The following is a 20,230-nucleotide window of genomic DNA, read 5'->3' as shown; positions in this document are numbered from 1 at the left end:
TGGCTGCTCATGGCTAGCTGACGGATCTGGCTGCTCATGGCGGGCTGACGGATCTGGCTGCTCATGGCTGGCTGACGGATCTGGCTGCTCGTGGCTGGCTGACGGTCTGGCTGCTCATGGCTGGCTGATGGTGCTGGCTGGGCGGCTAGCGGTGAGGCGGACCCCAGCCTCGGATTGCAGTCATCACCTCCAGCAGGACGGCTCCCATCCGCATGAGCCGCTCCCTGCCGGTCCCGAACCCGAGCCTCCAGTCCAGCATAGGCTGCGTCGGCTCCCTGCTGATTCCATAGCAGGTGTATGATTCTGTCTGGCGGAAGGCTCTAGCGGCTCCGGGTCTGGCGGACGGCTCTGAAGGAACAGGCCGGGCTGGGCTGGTGACGCACCCGTAGAGATACGTCGCGTGGAGCAGGAACAGGCGGTCCGTACCGGGAACACACACCACTGGCCTTAACTGGGGATCAGGAACGGGCCGGACCGGACTGGTAACACACTTCAGTCTCTCATGCCGTGCGAAACCTTCCCTCCCTCTACTCGCCAATGGCTCCCGTAATCCGATAGCCTTCTCTCCACATCTCCCTGTGGCAGCCTCCTGCTGCCCAGGCGCCTAAGCCATGTGCCCCCCAAAAAAATTTTTTTTGGGTAGTACTCCCGGGCTTCCAGCCTTGCCTCCGTGCTGCCTCCTCATATCGCCTCCTCCTCGGCTTTAGCTGCCTCCAGCTCTTCACGGGGAGGCGATATTCTCCCGGTTGTGCCCAAGGACCCTTACCATCCAGTATCTCCTCCCATGTCCATGAATCCTTTATGGGTGGATATAAATCCTGTGTAGGTGGATCCTGTTGCCGCTTGACACGCTGCTTGGTCCTTTTATGGTGGGTTTTTCTGTCACGATCGTCTGAAGAAGCGGACCAATACGCAGCGCGTGGAGTGAACATGATGACTTTATTTAATAAAGCAACCACGAAAAAACAACAAATGACGATAGTGAAGTCCTCTGTAACACTGACAGAAACATGGAACAAAAACCCACAAACAAACAGTGAAACACAACAGTTTAAATATGGCTCCCAATCAGAGATAACGAGCCGACAGCTGACACTCGTTACCTCCGATTGGGAGTCACACGACACCAATCAACGACCTAGAAATAGACACCCAGAACTCCCAACCTAGAAATAAACGTGACAGACATGCAAACATAAACAATCACCCAAAACCCACCAAAACAACATACACCCTGGCTCAAATACACAAGTCCTGGAGCCAGAGTGTGACACCGTCTCACGTTTCAACTTTCCTGGTTTTGTTTCACGTAAATGAGGATAACAACTTCTTCTGTGAGTCTTTTAAAAGTAGAAATAAGCTTCTTATCTCCCCAGGATGATCATAACCCATCTCTCTATTTATTCGTGTGATTGAATTATTTATTTAACCAACCCCCTCTGTAGTTAATCATGTACTGAATGGTCTTTAAAAACAAGTACATCATACTGAATCCCCCCCTCTTTCTCTCCTTGGTTTTGCCCTCCTGTCCCCCCCAGCTGAAGCAGGCAGGTACCATGTGTCGTGGTCCTGCGGGGGCGTGCGACCTGCCTGAGTACTGCACTGGAGGCTCTCCCTACTGCCCGTCCAACGTTTACCTGCTGGATGGGTCCTCCTGCCAGTACGGTCACGCCTACTGCTACAACGGCATGTGTCTGACCCACGAACAACAGTGTCTGCAGCTGTGGGGCTACGGTAGGGATGGACATACTGGTATATTAAAAATACCAGAATACAGAAGGACCTCGTATGCTGCACACACAGCAAAGCACTAATAATAATAATATGTCATTTAGCAGACGCCTTTCATCCAAGGCGACTTACAGTCATGCCTGAGTATGTTTTCACTAATAGGAGTTCCCGGGAATCAAACCCACTATCCTGGCGTTGCGAGCACCGTGCTCTGCCTTGCTGTACTAACTGAGCTACACGGGGGAGCTACGGATGTCTCTGAACTTGGACAGTGGAAACATCCAATCAGAAACATCAGTATTATCTCATTAACACACACACACTGCATTACCACGTGCACACACACACACACACACACACACACACACACACACACACACACTGCATTACCGTGCGCACACACACACACACACACACACACACTGCATTACCGTGCGCGCACACATACACACACACACGCGTGCACACCCACACACACACATACATACACACGCGCGTTCACACCCACACACACACACACATACACTGCATTACCGTGCGCACACACACACTCACACACACACACACACACACAGCATTACCATGCACACACACCCATCCTCTGTTCCCGTACACACAGACCTAGAGAGTATCTGGAGAGCTTTTGTCACGTACGATAGTTACCTCACTATCTCAGTAAGCCAGTCACATCTCCACCGTCAAACCCGCTTCAGCATTTAGAAACTCCAGCTAGTCATTACAATGGCCACCTTTAAACAGCATTAGCATAATTGATGATAAGGATGTCAACCTTTTCCCTCTCTCCCATCTGCATGGGTAGTGATGTATCGCCTTTCCTGTTCACATGCGGAACACAGATCACCATGACGATCCACACCTTTAAACTGCATTAGCATACAAAGTTGGGTAACACTTAATATGTAACACAGCGTTAGCCAGGCGTCGCAGTTCAAAGCTTTATAAAAGGATTATTTACCTAAAACTGATTTTAGTATTTTATTCGTTAATTAGTCCATTGTTAATAGGATCCCCAAAAAGTGTGCATGTCAGCAGTAAAGTTTTTTTAATATAGAGCACTTTCAGTAAAAATATAAACAGTGTGATGATGCGTTTTTAAAAACGTTGTGTCTCTTCTTTCAGAATGTTATTTTGGCCGTAACAAAATGAAAATGTATATATATATATATATATATATATATATATATATATATATTTTTAATCCTAATGTCTGTCTGTCATTCTTAGAGGTGCATTCAGTAGAAAACATTGTCTTTTGTGTAGGAATATACATCATGGTGAGTAGCTTAAACTGTTGCTCCTTGAAAGTGAATGTAAGCATCCCTGTATGGGGGCATAATGGCTTTTCTCATGAGTGAGTGGTTGCTATAGTAACTATTATTTACATTATGGATTTTTATGTCTCAGGTGCCCGGCCAGCGCACAACGCCTGCTTTCAAGACGTCAACGCAGCAGGGAACGCGTTTGGAAACTGTGGGAAGGACAGACAGGGAAACTACATGAAGTGCCAGAAAAGGTAAGTGGGAACATGTTATAAACCTTCATAACGCGGCATAGCAGTTCCAATTCAACTACAATCTAATCTAACTGTCTAACTACATTGCCTGTTCATAGTTGTAAAGTGTTGAGACACTATAGCATGGACCAGGGGAGGCCAAACCATAATTATGTGGGTCCTGGAGTGAAGTCAGGTCTGTTAGTGTTGGTCTGGAACAAAAGCCTGCACACACTTCAGCCATCCAGGGCCATCCATGATCTGCTATATAACTTATAAGGACCCAGAGTTTTTCCTTGTCAAATCACGTGAACAACTCCTGCCCTTAACCATAACACACTACTACACAGTCTGACATGCAGTGGTTTTCCTTGCTGCCCACGAGTCCTTTAAAAAGGCGAGCACCGTCCTCGTCTTGAACTTGATAGTTTATCCATGTACAGTAACTCACACAAGCCACGCCACGCCAAGCCGCGCCACGCCACGCCAAGCCGCGCCACGCCACGCCCGCGCCGCGGCCCTTTGTGAACTGTAAAGTGCAGCAGCGTGTCTCAGAGACCGTTTTCATGTCGCCGCGCCAGAGCTAATTAAATGGATCCAAATTAGCATTTTAGCTATGCAAATTAGGCCTCAGATGAAGGCATTCAAAGGCAGCCTTGTGTCCGAAATAATACGCCACAGCCCAACTGAATTAGAGAGAATCCCATAAGCGACATGGAGACGTTACAATGTTTGTTGGCCAGCCGTCAGTCAAGGAGATCTTGGGGTACGCTAGGCCCTCTACCAATTAGGACGTTTTAGATATAAGCTACGAGTCGTTTACTTTCACAAGCCGTTAATCTTCTTCTTGTCTTTGTTTCCCCGTGGATGCTTTGTTGTCTGTCTGTCTGTCTGTCCTTCCATCCGCCGTCCATCTGTCTGTCTCTCGTGTGTGTCCGTCATTCATTCATGTGCACTGTGTGTCCGCCCCCCAGCGATGCCAAATGTGGGAAGATCCAGTGCCACAGCGCGGCCAAGAAGCCCAAGGGCACCAACGCGGTGTCCATAGACACCACCATCCGTACGGACGGCATGGAGGTGAAGTGCAGGGGGACGTACGTCTACACCACCCAGGATGGACAGGGGGACCTCCCGGACCCAGGTCTCGTCATGACCGGAACCAAGTGTGGAGAGGGGAAGGCTAGTAGTGGTTGCAGTCTAATACAAATCTACTTTTATCTTTACCATAGACAGTACTGTAAAATGTATCATAGACAGTACTGTAAAATGTATCATAGACTGTACTGTAATATTTATCATAGACAGTACTGTAAAATGTATCATAGACAGTACTGTAAAATGTATCATAGACAGTACTGTAAAATGTATCATAGACAGTACTGTAAAATGTATCATAGACAGTACTGTAAAATGTATCATAGACAGTACTGTAAAATGTATCATAGACTGTACTGTAATATTTATCATAGACTGTACTGTAAAATTTATCATAGACAGTACTGTAAAATGTATCATAGACAGTACTGTAAAATGTATCATAGACAGTACTGTAAAATGTATCATAGACAGTACTGTAAAATGTATCATAGACAGTACTGTAAAATGTATCATAGACAGTACTGTAAAATGTATCATAGACAGTACTGTAAAATGTATCATAGACAGTACTGTAAAATGTATCATAGACAGTACTGTAAAATGTATCATAGACAGTACTGTAAAATGTATCATAGACTGTACTGTAATATGTATCATAGACAGTACTGTAAAATGTATCATAGACAGTACTGTAAAATGTATCATAGACAGTACTGTAAAATGTATCATAGACAGTACTGTAAAATGTATCATAGACAGTACTGTAAAATGTATCATAGACAGTACTGTAAAATGTATCATAGACAGTACTGTAAAATGTATCATAGACAGTACTGTAAAATGTATCATAGACAGTACTGTAAAATGTATCATAGACAGTACTGTAAAATGTATCATAGACAGTACTGTAAAATGTATCATAGACTGTACTGTAATATTTATCATAGACAGTACTGTAAAATGTATCATAGACAGTACTGTAAAATGTATCATAGACAGTACTGTAAAATGTATCATAGACAGTACTGTAAAATGTATCATAGACAGTACTGTAAAATGTATCATAGACAGTACTGTAAAATGTATCATAGACAGTACTGTAAACTTGTTCTATGTTATTATTTCAGCTTGTATTATTATGTTAGTATTGATTATATTAGTATTATTATATTTGTATTGATTGGGTGTCTACTAGTGATGTAATGAATTTCTCTACCTCATCCAAAACCTGTAAGCTTTACTCAATTGTGATTCATACTATATACCGTAATAATCTTAAATGTGTACATACATTACATTTGTAGACAGGCAGGCACCCACTGAGTTACCACACCGAGCCAAAACACTGCGGCACGACCCTGCGCCCACACTGCCTCACACACCTTCTACAACAGTGTTCCTCAGTGTGTGTGTGAAATCTAAACATTGTTTGTGTTAGTGCAGGTTTGCAGGGACCGCCGGTGCCAAAATGCCTCCTTCACCGAGCTGGAGAGCTGCATCACACGTTGCCATGGCCATGGGGTAAGCACTAGGCCACAGACACACAGACACACAGACACACAGACACACAGACACACAGACACACAGACAGACACACACAGACACACAGACACACAGACACATACACACAGACACAGACAGACACACAGACAGACACACAGACACAGACACACAGACACACAGACACACACAGACACATACACACAGACACAGACACAGACACACAGACACAGACACAGACACACAGACACAGACACACATACACACAGACACACAGACACACAGACACAGACACAGACACAGACACACAGACACATACACACAGACACAGACACACAGACACAGACACACACACACACAGACACAGACACATACACATACACATACACAGACACACATACACACATACACACAGACACACAGACACACAGACACATACACATACACAGACACAGACACACAGACACAGACACACAGACACTTTTCCCCATCCCTGTAATCTTATTGTTACACATCGTCCTTGGGGCGAAGGCAGACGGCTGTCACTATAGCTCTTGTAAAACAGGAGAAATGGATGGTAGCAACACAACACCTGAAGCCATAAACTATTTGTTGGTTAAGTACTGTGTAGCCACAAGGAGAGATGGCAGATCACATCTTTGTTTATGAGACAATAAACATTGTGTTGCATTGTGTACGATTTTAACCACCTGTCCCTATAGGAATCTAGGCCTAACTTTGTTTTCATTGTCATGACTCCAATAGATCACTGTCAGCTGTTTAGTGGCGTGCCGCTTTTCGGCACCAGAGACATAAACAGACTTAATTTCACACCCCAACGTTTCGTTCTTAAAACGGGCCCTCCAGGTCGGCCATCTTAGAAGCGGAAAACTGTTGACTCTCAGTAAGCGAGAGGGCTTCTATTAGCGAGGCGCTGGCATTCTATAATGTTTTCAATCTCCTCAACCAACAGCTTCCTGAGCCCTAGAGACAAACAGAACACGCTCTCATTCTTTAATCATCTCCTTCTCTTGTTCTGTCAGTCGTTCTCTATCTTTCTCTCACTCTCTCTGCCCTGTTTAAAAAGTCTTCATTTGTCCTGTTTTGCTTACTCCCTCGCTCTGAAAGGCCAGCAAATGGAAATAGTTCTGAGGAGGGATTATTTAAAACATTGTTTTCCCCTCTCTTCTCTTTTGTGACTTTTTCATTTGCATTATCATTTGGGTTCCTATTGATCCCCGGGCTTAAAGAGAGCAGCGCGAATGGAGAAAGAAAAGCGACTAGCATCTGTAGCTTTGCTAGCGTACAAACGAAGAAGCAGCTTCACTGCATCACTGCATCTACTGTATCATCTTGGCTCTGCAGCTTCACTGCATCTATCATCGTGACTCTTGGTTTCTTCTTTGGGTTTGAGAAGCATGAAAAATATTCACAAAACAACTTCAGAGGGTCACAAGAGCTGTCAGAATTTATGAGAGACTAAAAAGGGAACTTTTTTTGTAAAAACACTTGGAGACCCAAAAAATATTTGGCTGGCCTTCATGATGGCTAACATGTATTTTAATGACGCATTCAGAAGGAGTCAACAAGCATGTTTCTAATCAGTGATATGATAATTGTATTGGTGTAGTTAAGGCATGGAAAGTATTTTTCTACATAATTTAGCAGCAGGAAATACTGTATGATGCAGAATGTCTGGCGATAGTAATCAAGTGGAAAATGTTATTCTTCAGAAAGGGTTTTGATATGAGTATCAAACAAGTGGATTTGCAACGCCAAGGTCTTTGATTGCCAAACTCGGCACAAAGAACTATAACACTTTCATTCAAAGTTCGTTCAACACCCAATGTCATAGAGTTTGGTTCAGTATTCAAAGTCAGAGTTTGTTTCAACGTTCAAATCGTGCAGTTATTTCAATATTCAAAGTCATTCAGTTTAACATTCAAAGTCATTCAGTTTGTTCAGTTCAGCATTCAAAACGATACAGTTAGTTTAAGTGTTTAGCACCAGACAGCAGAATCTCAGTGAGACTTCACAGAGAAAGAAAGTCTTGTCGGTTTCAAACACCTCCTGTAGTAAACAAAAACGTAGCATGCTGAATTCACTTGCCACTTCTCCAGACACGTACTGTAAGGTCATCACGGTAACACTGTGTGTGTGTGTGTGTGTGTGTGTGTGTGTGTGTGTGTGTGTGTGTGTTGCGTGTGGCGTGTGTGTGTGTTATCCACAGGTGTGCAACAGCAATGGTAACTGCCACTGTAACCGAGGGTGGGCACCTCCCTTCTGTGAGAAGCTTGGTCTGGGGGGCAGCGTGGACAGTGGGCCTATCCAGTACCACAGTGAGTTGACCTTCACACACACACACACACACACACACACACGCTCCTTCCTTTCCTTCACGACTCCCCCCCTATCAACCTTCACACACCATCTGAATGTAACATTGGCACAGCCTTGATGTTTCATTGCCCAGTTTAAGCATTCTTCCACCAGTTCTAAATCTATTTTTAAGAGGTCATTTGGTCACTTATCAGATGCTTCTAGAAAGGTTTCTATAGAAGTGAGTAACGTTATTTTCCCTCTATGTGTACTCCAGGTCAGCTGGGCTTGGTGGTAGCTCTTCTGTTTGTCTTCCTGGTTCTCCTACCTGGGATCCTCATCACCTTCTACTGCTATAAGATCAAGAGCTCCTACTACCACAAGTGGCTCTCCCAGAGAGACAAGAACAACAAGGCTAACAGGTAACTAACAGTCGCTGGCCGCGCCTCTATAAGGCTTAATGAAGACTTCATAAACCCTTTCATAAGCCCTTCATGAGGCCAACATAGATGCTTCACAAAGCTTGTATAAGAAAATGGCACTCTATACAAGAGGTTTTGTTTCGACAATGGATTGAACTCTAGAATAATCTAATTACTCAGAGACCGATAACACCAGGATGATGGATGGGTTTGTAGCTAGAGAGATAACACCAGGATGTTGGATGGGTTTGTAGCTAGAGAGATAACACCAGGATGTTGGATGGGTTTGTAGCTAGAGAGATAACACCAGGATGTTGGATGGGTTTGTAGCTAGAGAGATAACACCCGGATGCTGGATGGGTTTGTAGCTAGAGAGATAACACCAGGATGCTGGATGGGTTTGTAGCTAGAGAGATAACACCCGGATGCTGGATGGGTTTGTAGCTAGAGAGATAACACCAGGATGCTGTATGGGTTTGTAGCTAGAGAGATAACACCCGGATGCTGGATGGGTTTGTAGCTAGAGAGATAACACCAGGATGCTGGATGGGTTTGTAGCTAGAGAGATAACACAAGGATGTTGGATGGGTTTGTAGCTAGAGAGATAACACCCGGATGCTGGATGGGTTTGTAGCTAGAGAGATAACACCAGGATGCTGGATGGGTTTGTAGCTAGAGAGATAACACCCGGATGCTGGATGGGTTTGTAGCTAGAGAGATAACACCAGGATGCTGGATGGGTTTGTAGCTAGAGATATAACACCCGGATGCTGGATGAGTTTGTAGCTAGAGAGATAACACCCGGATGCTGGATGGGTTTGTAGCTAGAGAGATAACACCAGGATGCTGGATGGGTTTGTAGCTAGAGAGATAACACCCGGATGCTGGATGGGTTTGTAGCTAGAGAGATAAAACCCGGATGCTGGATGAGTTTGTAGCTAGAGAGATAACACCAGGATGCTGGATGGGTTTGTAGCTAGAGATATAACACCCAGATGCTGGATGAGTTTGTAGCTAGAGAGATAACACCCGGATGCTGGATGGGTTTGTAGCTAGAGAGATAACACCAGGATGTTGGATGGGTTTGTAGCTAGAGAGATAACACCCGGATGCTGGATGGGTTTGTAGCTAGAAAGATAACACCAGGATGCTGGATGGGTTTGTAGCTAGAGAGATAACACCCGGATGCTGGATGGGTTTGTAGCTAGAGAGATAACACCAGGATGCTGGATGGGTTTGTAGCTAGAGAGATAACACCAGGATGCTGGATGGGTTTGTAGCTAGAGAGATAACACCCGGATGCTGGATGGGTTTGTAGCTAGAGAGATAACACCAGGATGCTGGATGGGTTTGTAGCTAGAGATATAACACCCGGATGCTGGATGGGTTTGTAGCTAGAGAGATAACACCAGGATGTTGGATGGGTTTGTAGCTAGAGAGATAACACCCGGATGCTGGATGGGTTTGTAGCTAGAGAGATAACACCAGGATGTTGGATGGGTTTGTAGCTAGAGAGATAACACCCGGATGCTGGATGGGTTTGTAGCTAGAGAGATAACACCCGGATGCTGGATGGGTTTGTAGCTAGAGAGATAACACCAGGATGCTGGATGGGTTTGTAGCTAGAGATATAACACCCGGATGCTGGATGGGTTTGTAGCTAGAGAGATAACACCCGGATGCTGGATGGGTTTGTAGCTAGAGAGATAACACCAGGATGCTGGATGGGTTTGTAGCTAGAGAGATAACACCAGGATGCTGGATGGGTTTGTAGCTAGAGAGATAACACCTGGATGCTGGATGGGTTTGTAGCTAGAGAGATAACACCAGGATGCTGGATGGGTTTGTAGCTAGAGATATAACACCCGGATGCTGGATGAGTTTGTAGCTAGAGAGATAACACCCGGATGCTGGATGGGTTTGTAGCTAGAGAGATAACACCAGGATGTTGGATGGGTTTGTAGCTAGAGAGATAACACCCGGATGCTGGATGGGTTTGTAGCTAGAGAGATAACACCCGGATGCTGGATGGGTTTGTAGCTAGAGAGATAACACCAGGATGTTGGATGGGTTTGTAGCTAGAGAGATAACACCCGGATGCTGGATGGGTTTGTAGCTAGAGAGATAACACCAGGATGCTGGATGGGTTTGTAGCTAGAGAGATAACACCAGGATGCTGGATGGGTTTGTAGCTAGAGAGATAACACCAGGATGTTGGATGGGTTTGTAGCTAGAGAGATAACACCCGGATGCTGGATGGGTTTGTAGCTAGAGAGATAACACCAGGATGCTGGATGGGTTTGTAGCTAGAGAGATAACACCAGGATGCTGGATGGGTTTGTAGCTAGAGAGATAACACCAGGATGTTGGATGGGTTTGTAGCTAGAGAGATAACACCAGGATGCTGGATGGGTTTGTAGCTAGAGAGATAACACCAGGATGCTGGATGGGTTTGTAGCTGTGACTTACTACTACTGCACACACGTCATCCTCTGACTGCAATCTGCCCACTCTTCACTTTCTGCACCATCACAACACTTTTATAGGGGCAAACAAATGTACTGTACTCTCATAAAATCTACTACCTTCCCCTCTCCTCCAGTAGAAGACCGATATACCTGTACACACAAAGACCGGGCATCAGAACGCTGAGTGAGTTAGTGCCTCTGAAAACAGGCCTGTCGGACAGTGTAGTTTACGGGATATGGATCAGCCTGGTTGTTGGATGAAGTCCAGACTGAGAGAGGGAGGTATTCTGATGTGGTGCCCCTGAAAATAAAGCTCTGTTGACCTTCTGAATGGACAGAGAAAAATAGGTTAATCATTGGTATTGGACTGGAAAAGGGGTCTGATTATATTAAACAGAGGCGGGACAAAGGAGTCTTCTGAAGGAATATTTAACCCTACAGAATATGACACTTCTTGTTAGATGATTAAAAGGCTCTTTAGCGGAGACCAGCTGCAGTGGGTTTCTTCTTTTTAGTTTCGGAGCCAATAGTTTGGGTTCGTTTACAGTTCAGTAACGGGATACTGTGTATGGTTGATTAGGGAGGATTCTGTGTATGGTTGATTAGGGAGGATACTGTGTGTGGTTGATTAGGGAGGATACTGTGTATTGTTGATTAGGGAGGATACTGTGTGTGGTTGATTAGGGAGGATACTGTGTATTGATGTATTTTAGTGTGTATGTGTGTGCTCCTTGACCTGCTCCTCCACCTCCTCCTCGACCTTCTCCTCCACCTGCTCCTCCACCTCCTCCTCCACCTCCTCCTCCACCTCCTCCTCGACCTTCTCCTCCACCTACTCCTCCACCTCCTCCTCCACCTCCTCCTCCACCTCCTCCTCGACCTGCTCCTCAACCTCGACCTGCTCCTCGACCTCCTCCTTGACCTCCTCCTTGACCTGCTCCTCGAACTGCTCCTCAACCTCCTCCTCCTCCTCCACCTCCTCCTCCACCTCCTCCTCGACCTGCTCCTCCACCTCCTCCTCGACCTGCTCCTCAACTTCCTCCTCGACCTGCTCCTTGACCTCCTCCTCGACCTCCTCCTCAACCTGCTCCTCGACCTCCTCCTCCTCGCATCAAACTCCTTGAGAATGCTTGATGGGGACACAAACTGTGACATCTGGGGCACACAAAGACACACAGACACAGACACACAGACACAGACACAGACAGCGTAATGTTTGCCCAATCCCCCACAACTGGTGACTATCAAATCAGTAGAACAAAGGATTGAAAAGCCAGCACAGCCTTCAGAATAAATCTGTCTAGTCGATGGCCTTCTAACACCCCTGTGACATAAAGTCCTTCATTTCCTTTCTTCATCCTCCGTATTCCCACAGACTTGAAGGCTCCATGGAGAAGGGTAAGAATGGACACCTCAACCCGGCGTTTCATCTGAAGGTGGTGGGTCCAGCGAACAAAGGAAACAGTCACAAGGGGGTGAGTGTCAAAGGAGAGGGGAGTTAAATCTGATTTGACTTCCGTCTCTCTGTACGCTGGCAATGTTTCTCTCCGTGTTTCTGTGAAGAACTAAAGACATTCAACTAAAAGGCAAGCTGGTTAAATTGCCATATTTACAACTGTGGCTCTGCGTGTCAATGTTCTGTCTTAGCAACTGTCACAATCTGCCTCCAATTTAGTCTTTTTTTTTTTTTTTCAACAAATACTTCATATAAAACTTTAATGTCATAATCCCAAAAAAAGTTCTTAACAAAAAAAAAAAAAGGTTCTAACCCTTGTCTTTTCTCTCCCTACAGCTCCCTCACACCAGCAAAGAGGTTCTACCTCTCCGGCCAGGCCCCGCCCCTAACGGCACTCAGCCAGTCAACATCGTGCGTCCCCTAAGGCCCGCCCCCTCGCCTCACAACACACCGCGGGGCTTCAAGGTGGTCCACCCACCTTTACTTGTCAAGTCCACCGGGGCCCCGCCAAAATCCCCCGCCCCCCCTCAAAACCTTACGCCACCCAAGAAACCGCTTCCCCTCAACCCAACACGATCACCACTGGTATCCAACCCAACACGATCACCACTGGTATCCAACCCAACACGATCACCACTGGTATCCAACCCAACACGATCACCACTGGTATCCAACCCAACACGATCACCACTGGTATCCAACCCAACACGATCACCACTGGTATCCAACCCAACACGATCACCACTGGTATCCAACCCAACACGATCACCACTGGTAAGTTTGTCTTTTTTTCACTCTAATTTTTATTGTCTGTTTTAAAGACCATCCAGCGTCTGTTGTTTTTACTAAGACGATTTTGTTGGACAGAGGAACTAGATGAAATAGCAACGTTTTTGTTTTAATCTTCTTATTGTTTTCCATTGATTTCCTCAACATTTTCCAATCTTTGCCTATAAGCTGTAAAAAGCCTTCGAAAATCGCATTTGGCCTTGAATTTAATATTGCTCTGTGTTTGTGCGAAATGAATGTCTCTGCAGTTGTTTTTTGATAAACATGTAAGAGCGGAGGTAGAGGTACACTGTAATGAAATAACACACCATGAATTCAGACAAAGCCTGCCAACCACCGGATTAAAAACAGCTTGAGTTGTTTTATAAAATCCTGCTCTATTCCTGGTATCATTTGGAGTGTATTAGGAGTGTGTGATATGGTGAAGTGCTTTGTTCTGGCGCTGATCATGTTCTAAGGTCTACTGTTTCTCCCTCTCTCTCCTCTTTTGCCTGTTTCTCTCTTCTCCTTTAAATTTCTCTCACTTGTTATCTCACCTTTTCTATTTCACCATTTCTCTCTCTCTCTCTCTCTCTCTCTCTCCCTCTCTCTCTCTCTCTCAGTTGGTGTCGGAGCTGCAGCCCAGACACTCCCCCTCTCCTCCTCAGAGGCCCCTCCCCCTCAGCCCCGCCCGAGGGGGAGTGTTACCCATGAGCCCAGCGAGGGCGGTTCCTCCCAAACCCTCCAATGGGCTGCTGGTGATGATGCCCCCTGCCGTCGGCCCAAAACCAGTGGGCAAGCTGTCTTTCGTCCCTCCTCTCAAAGCACTCAGGTGGGTCCACATATACGCAGGCAGGCGAGCAGGCAGACAGACAGGCAGGCAGGCAGACAGGCAGGCAGACAGGCAGACAGGCAGGCAGGCAGGCAGGCAAGCAGGCAGGCAGGCAGGCAGGCAGGCAAGCAGGCAGGCAGGCAGGCAGGCAGGCAGGCACTATGTGATGTTGGTATGGCCATAGGTATACTGCAAAAGCAAGGATTATCTTACTTACCTCAGGGATTCTTGAAAGTTGTGACCATCCTTGTCTAGCAGGGAAATTTGATTTTTATAATTGAATTTAAAAAAAAAAAAATCATTATTTGAGCTTAAAAATTACATTTAGGGAAATGTTATAAGGGAAAATATTTGTTTTTGTAATTTTCTAAATATTTTCAATATTATTAATTTTCCATATCGGCTCCATGCCAGGAAATGCGCTTGACCAGAGCAAAGAATCACAATTTCAAAATCCCCCCACAAAGTGTTTAAAATTCTAAAAGCTGGCAAAAATAAATATTAACTGATAAATTATCTAATGTAGTTTCTTGCAAAAGCCTTCTCTGACTCTAATATTTCTCTTAAAACTGTGAGTTTTAGTCAACTCCGTCAGATTTGTCTAAAAGTCATCAGGAATGAGCAGGGTCAGCTTTACCAAAAGGACCCCTTATTCATGTCGTCATCACGTTGTACAACAAGACAATGCATGGTTCCGAAAGTCCTCTACGTTTGATAGATTTAAACAAACAATATTGAAGTTACCATGGTTACAACCATAACCTGTAAACTCCATCTCCCTGATAGATTAAGATAAAATATGAGTTATGGTTCAAATATGTTCATTTTAATTAGGTTTCAGGTTCATAAAGCAACTGAGGCTAAATTGCTACTGAGTATACTACTTAAAGTAGATTTTTCTTGTGCAATTTGTCAACTCTATAAAACATCAACTTTGTCAGATATTTGTCTAACGTCAACTCCGTCAGAGTGCTGAACGATCTGATGGAATGGTTATGTTTTTAATGGGGATTTTCAAATGAATCATTTTTCATATTTTACTAAATGTTTGCATTGAACTTTTATTTTTAGAAGCAAAAACATGTACGTTTTGAGTATCTGTTGTCAACTCTGACAGTGGCTCGTTAACTCCATCACTGATGGCTAACCCCCCTTAAGATCTATTTTTTTGTCAATATTGTGAAAACATGTTTTAATCACTGTTCTGCAACAATACAGTATGCTTAAACTATTTAAGTATATGCTGTTCTAGACTTGTTCACTTTATAAATGTTATTATACGTTCTTTTCTAGAAAAACTGGCCACATTTTTTCTTTAAATTAGCCCTGAAGCATTACATATTTGAATAATCTAATGTTAGAATGAAACAGCCAAGGCCTTTAAACACTTGTTGGACAATACATGTAAAAATGAAATGCCTTTTATGGTGTCAAACAGATTTGACAGAAATCCAGTTAGTTGCATTTTATGAAAAACCATTTTTTTTATTAATAATTAGGAGGTTGTTCCTTTACATGGTGTGATGGCAAATACAATGGACTATCAAAATATGTATTTCAAATTGTGTTAATATAAGGTAAATTATTGGTGATTTTTTGGGGGGGATTGTCCCGTCTTTCAAGAATCACTGAGCTACATATATATGGAAATTAGCCTATTTCATGCATCACTGTGACTCACATTTCAAACTGTATTCTTCTCATTTATAACCCATTACAGAGACTGCCGGCTTTGTGGTTAATAGCTATGCTTCACCGTGAGCAGTGCCATAAATTATAATAAATATACTTTGTTTTTAGCTCCAAATAATTGTCCAATGTTCCTGCCTTGGCATCAAATTGACCTAATATTAGTCTCCCTGATGAAATCTAAAATAGCCACTCCAAGAAGTCGTTGCTCATAAATAAGCCATTGTTAACATTGTTGTTATTTCAACGTGCTTCTTCCAACAGGTCTCCAACAATCCCCCCTTTAATGGCCATTTTATTATTTCCCATAATAATAACAACAGGGCTGTATCGTTGAAACATATTTCCTCCCCTGATTCCTGTATCTCTCCATCTCACACTGTTTTCAACTCCGGCAGCAAAGCTGTCATAGCGAGGGGGTGAGCCAGTGTGTTTGTGTGTGTGTGTGTGTGTGTGTGTGTGTGTGTATACTCACTCTCCTGGAGCTTTAGACCCAGGAAGATAAGTACCTACCGCAGGTAGAAGTTCATAAGCCACAGCTCACATTGTCAAAGACAGATCTCTCTCGGCTTTCACCCGTTTTGTCAAACAATCAATTCTCACCTTATTTCGCTGTTATGCTCGGAATCTGACACGCGGCAAGATGAGGTCTGCACTCTATTTCTTTGAGAAGCAAAGAAGGCGACTAGCCGAACACTTTTGTAGTCTTTTTTTATCTGCTGTGTTTAGAGTGATAGCTGTTGGGATTTATGAGTTGTTCTATGTTTTTAAATGGAGATTTTCAAATGAATCATTTTTCATATTTTACAAAATGTTTCCATTGAACTTTTATTTTTAGAAGCATAAACATGTACGTTTTGAGTATCTGTTGTCAACTCTGTCGGCCTGAAGACTGGGCGTGTAAGACAAACGTCTGTCTCAACATCACCCTGTCCTCGTTTCACTGGAAACTCTGTACCAAACACTCTACCAGCCACAACACACCAAGCCTCTGTCGGCTCTGTGTTAAAAGATGTTTCTTTCTTTTTCTTCCTGTGTTTTTCTTTCCTCCTCTCAGACTGGTCCCAGGAGCGAAACCAAACACAGTCTCCTCGCCATTCAGAAAATGACCCTGGGAGCCGAGCTGAGCCTAGCCCAGAGGAGCCTATCAGGAGCCAGCAGTCAGTCAGCAGCAGTCAGCCTATTTGCACTAAAGCGATCTGGTTGGAGGGCTGGTACAAGACAGGTGTTGTCCAACATTAATAGCTAGGGGGCAGGGCAGAGGCTGATGGAGGGGGAGGAGAGGGGAGGGAAGGGGGAGGGAGGAGAGGAAGGAAGAGGAGGGGGAGGAGGGAAGAGGAGGGTAGAGGAGGGGGAGGAGGAAGGGGGGAGGGAAGAGGAGGGGGAGGAGGGAAGAGGAGGGGGGAGGGAAGAGGAGGTGGCGGAGGGAGGAAGGGGGGGGGAGGAGGGGGGTGGAGGAGGGAGATGATGGGGGAGGAGGGAAGATGATGGGGGAGGAGGGAAGAGGAGGGGGAGGGAAGAGGAGGGGGAGGGAAGAGGAGGGGGAAGGGAAGAGGAGGGGGAGGGAATAGGAGGGGGGAGGGAAGAGGAGGGGGAGGAGGAAAGGAAGAGGAGGGGGGAGAATGGAAGAGAAGGGGGGAGGGAAGAGGAGGGGGAGAGGGAGAGGAGGGGGAGGAGGGAAGAGGAGGGGGGAGGAGAGGGAGAGGAGGGGAGAGGGAAGAGGAGAGGGAGAGGAGGGGGAGGAGGGAAGATGAGGGGGGAGGAAGAGGAGGAGTGGGAGGAAGAGGAGGAGGGGGAGGAAGAGGAGGGAAGGAAGAGGAGGGGGTAGGAAGAGGATGGGAGGAAGAGGAGGGGGAGGAAGAGGAGGGGGTAGGGGGGTACTGAAGTGAACATGGAGGGTTCTGTCGCCTGACTTGAAAATTGTGACTTTTATGACCTCACCCAAATGGCAACGTGACAATGACAAAGATGACGACGCGGTTTTGCACGGATGGAAAAAAAAACATGCAGACTTAGATGTGCTATTGCTGGGGGTGGTCACATTGCCAAAACCTTGTTTGTTTGTGTTGTCAATCCGTTTACGCACCCCGTGTATAGCGCTAGCTAGCATTTTCTAATTATTGTTGTGTACTTGTCCGTTTACGTTTAGTTTTTTTTAACGGTTTGTGTTATGTGCCAAAGAGGACTTTTGAGGCATGTTGATCATCGCAATTTGATTTGAATGTCTCTTGCTGTGTGTATAATTTTCTTACATTAAAAAAACTCACCTTTTTTACAAAAACTGGCTTCTTCTTTTTCTTCGTCCGTGTTTTTTTTAGGTTGAGATCTACATTATATTTTTCATACTTTTCTCCCATCCATATTTATAAAACAGTCAAGTCATGGCCGGGACAGCTGAAGATGTGGGACTTGGCACTCAAAAGGCATCAGCCTTTCCTCAGCTTTGACTTAGTATTCAACACAGACAAGTTATGACACATGCACATGCACATACACACCTGTACCCGTCACACAATCCTCAGTGACTTACCCAAGGCTGTAGTATTTTCTAAAGTACAGTATCACATCTTTAATCAATAGATTGTTGGCCTAATTTCCAATACCCAAAAGAGACATTCTGTCATTTAAAAAGGGGGAAATTGTCATTGCAAGCTCAGGTTTAGAAAAGCATGAATCATAGGAAGGAAAAACGTTTTATTTCATTATAATTGAAGGAGTGCAGAGGAAACAAAATGCAATAAAATCCTGTTAAATATTAAAGTGTATTAGACAACCTTGAACTCCAAGGTCTCCCACTCCACTACTGTCGAAATCATGAATCAGCATAATTTTAATGGATATACACTACCGTTCAAAAGTTTGGGGTCACTTAGAAATGTCCTTCTTTTCGAAAGAAAAGCAATTTTTTTGTCCATTAAAATAACATCAAATTGATCAGAAATACAGTGTAGACATTGTTAATGTTGTAAATGGCTATTGTAGCTGGAAACAGCTGATTTCTAATGGAATATCTACATAGGTGTACAGAGGCCCATTATCAGCAACCATCAGTCCTGTGTTCCAATGGCACGTTGTGTTTGCTAATCCAAGTTTATCATTTTAAAAGGCTAATTGATAATTAGAAAACCCTTTTACAATTATGTTAGCACAGCTGAAAACTTGTGCTGATTAAAGAAGCAATAAAACTGTCCTTCTTGAGACTAGTTCAGTATCTGGAGCATCAGCAATTGTGGGTTCGATTACAGGCTCAAAAGGTCCAGAAACAAATAATTTTCTTCTGAAACTCGTCAGTCTATTCTTGTTCTGAGAAATGAAGGCTATTCCTTGCGAGAAATTGCCAAGAAACTGAAGATCTCATACAACGCTGTGTACTACTCCCTTCACAGAACAGCGCAAACTGTCTCTAACCAGAATAGAAAGAGGAGTGGGAGGCCCCGGTGCACAACTGAGCAAGAGGACAAATACATTTGAGTGTCTAGTTTGAGAAACAGACGCCTCACAGGTCCTCAACTGGCAGCTTCATTAAACAGTACCCGCAAAACACCAGTCTCAAGGTCAACAGTGAAGAGGCGACTCCGGGATGTTGACCTTCTAGGCACAGTTGCAAAGAAAAAGCCATATACAGTGGGGGGAAAAAGTATTTAGTCAGCCACCAATTGTGCAAGTTCTCCCACTTAAAAAGATGAGAGAGGCCTGTAATTTTCATCATAGGTACACGTCAACTATGACAGACAAAATGAGAGAAAAAAATCCAGAAAATCACATTGTAGGATTTTTTATGAATTTATTTGCAAATTATGGTGGAAAATAAGTATTTGGTCAATAACAAAAGTTTCTCAATACTTTGTTATATACCCTTTGTTGGCAATGACACAGGTCAAACGTTTTCTGTAAGTCTTCACAAGGTTTTCACACACTGTTGCTGGTATTTTGGCCCATTCCTCCATGCAGATCTCCTCTAGAGCAGTGATGTTTTGGGGCTGTCGCTGGGCAACACAGACTTTCAACTCCCTCCAAAGATTTTCTATGGGGTTGAGATCTGGAGACTGGCTAGGCCACTCCAGGACCTTGAAATGCTTCTTACGAAGCCACTCCTTCGTTGCCCGGGCGGTGTGTTTGGGATCATTGTCATGCTGAAAGACCCAGCCACGTTTCATCTTCAATGCCCTTGCTGATGGAAGGAGGTTTTCACTCAAAATCTCACGATACATGGCCCCATTCATTCTTTCCTTTACACGGATCAGTTGTCCTGGTCCCTTTGCAGAAAAACAGCCCCAAAGCATGATGTTTCCACCCCCATGCTTCACAGTAGGTATGGTGTTCTTTGGATGCAACTCAGCATTCTTTGTCCTCCAAACACGACGAGTTGAGTTTTTACCAAAAAAGTTATATTTTGGTTTCATCTGACCATATGACATTCTCCCAATCCTCTTC

The 20,230-nt window shown here is 44.6% G+C and overlaps 1 protein-coding gene across 1 annotated transcript in view; it reads left to right on the top strand.

Annotated features, from left to right (window-relative positions):
* Nucleotides 1-17,067, top strand: part of LOC121571037 (disintegrin and metalloproteinase domain-containing protein 33) — a gene marked incomplete at its 5' end in the record, with an annotated part of 85,913 nt that extends 68,846 nt beyond the window's left edge. The window contains 10 exons of the mRNA XM_045210723.1: nucleotides 1,539-1,734; nucleotides 3,157-3,265; nucleotides 4,219-4,423; nucleotides 5,786-5,863; nucleotides 8,073-8,181; nucleotides 8,439-8,583; nucleotides 12,427-12,526; nucleotides 12,844-13,281; nucleotides 13,899-14,107; nucleotides 16,854-17,067. Of these exons, the coding sequence (XP_045066658.1) occupies nucleotides 1,539-1,734; nucleotides 3,157-3,265; nucleotides 4,219-4,423; nucleotides 5,786-5,863; nucleotides 8,073-8,181; nucleotides 8,439-8,583; nucleotides 12,427-12,526; nucleotides 12,844-13,281; nucleotides 13,899-14,107; nucleotides 16,854-16,905 (1,641 nt within the window). The remainder of the gene's footprint in view (nucleotides 1-1,538; nucleotides 1,735-3,156; nucleotides 3,266-4,218; nucleotides 4,424-5,785; nucleotides 5,864-8,072; nucleotides 8,182-8,438; nucleotides 8,584-12,426; nucleotides 12,527-12,843; nucleotides 13,282-13,898; nucleotides 14,108-16,853) is intronic.
* Between the last annotated feature and the right edge of the window lie 3,163 nt (nucleotides 17,068-20,230).

This window comes from Coregonus clupeaformis, chromosome 35 (assembly GCF_020615455.1).
Source record: "Coregonus clupeaformis isolate EN_2021a chromosome 35, ASM2061545v1, whole genome shotgun sequence".
Lineage (NCBI taxonomy): Eukaryota > Metazoa > Chordata > Actinopteri > Salmoniformes > Salmonidae > Coregonus > Coregonus clupeaformis.
Note: the sequence above shows the minus strand (reverse complement) of the source record. Positions and strands in the feature narration are given on the sequence as shown.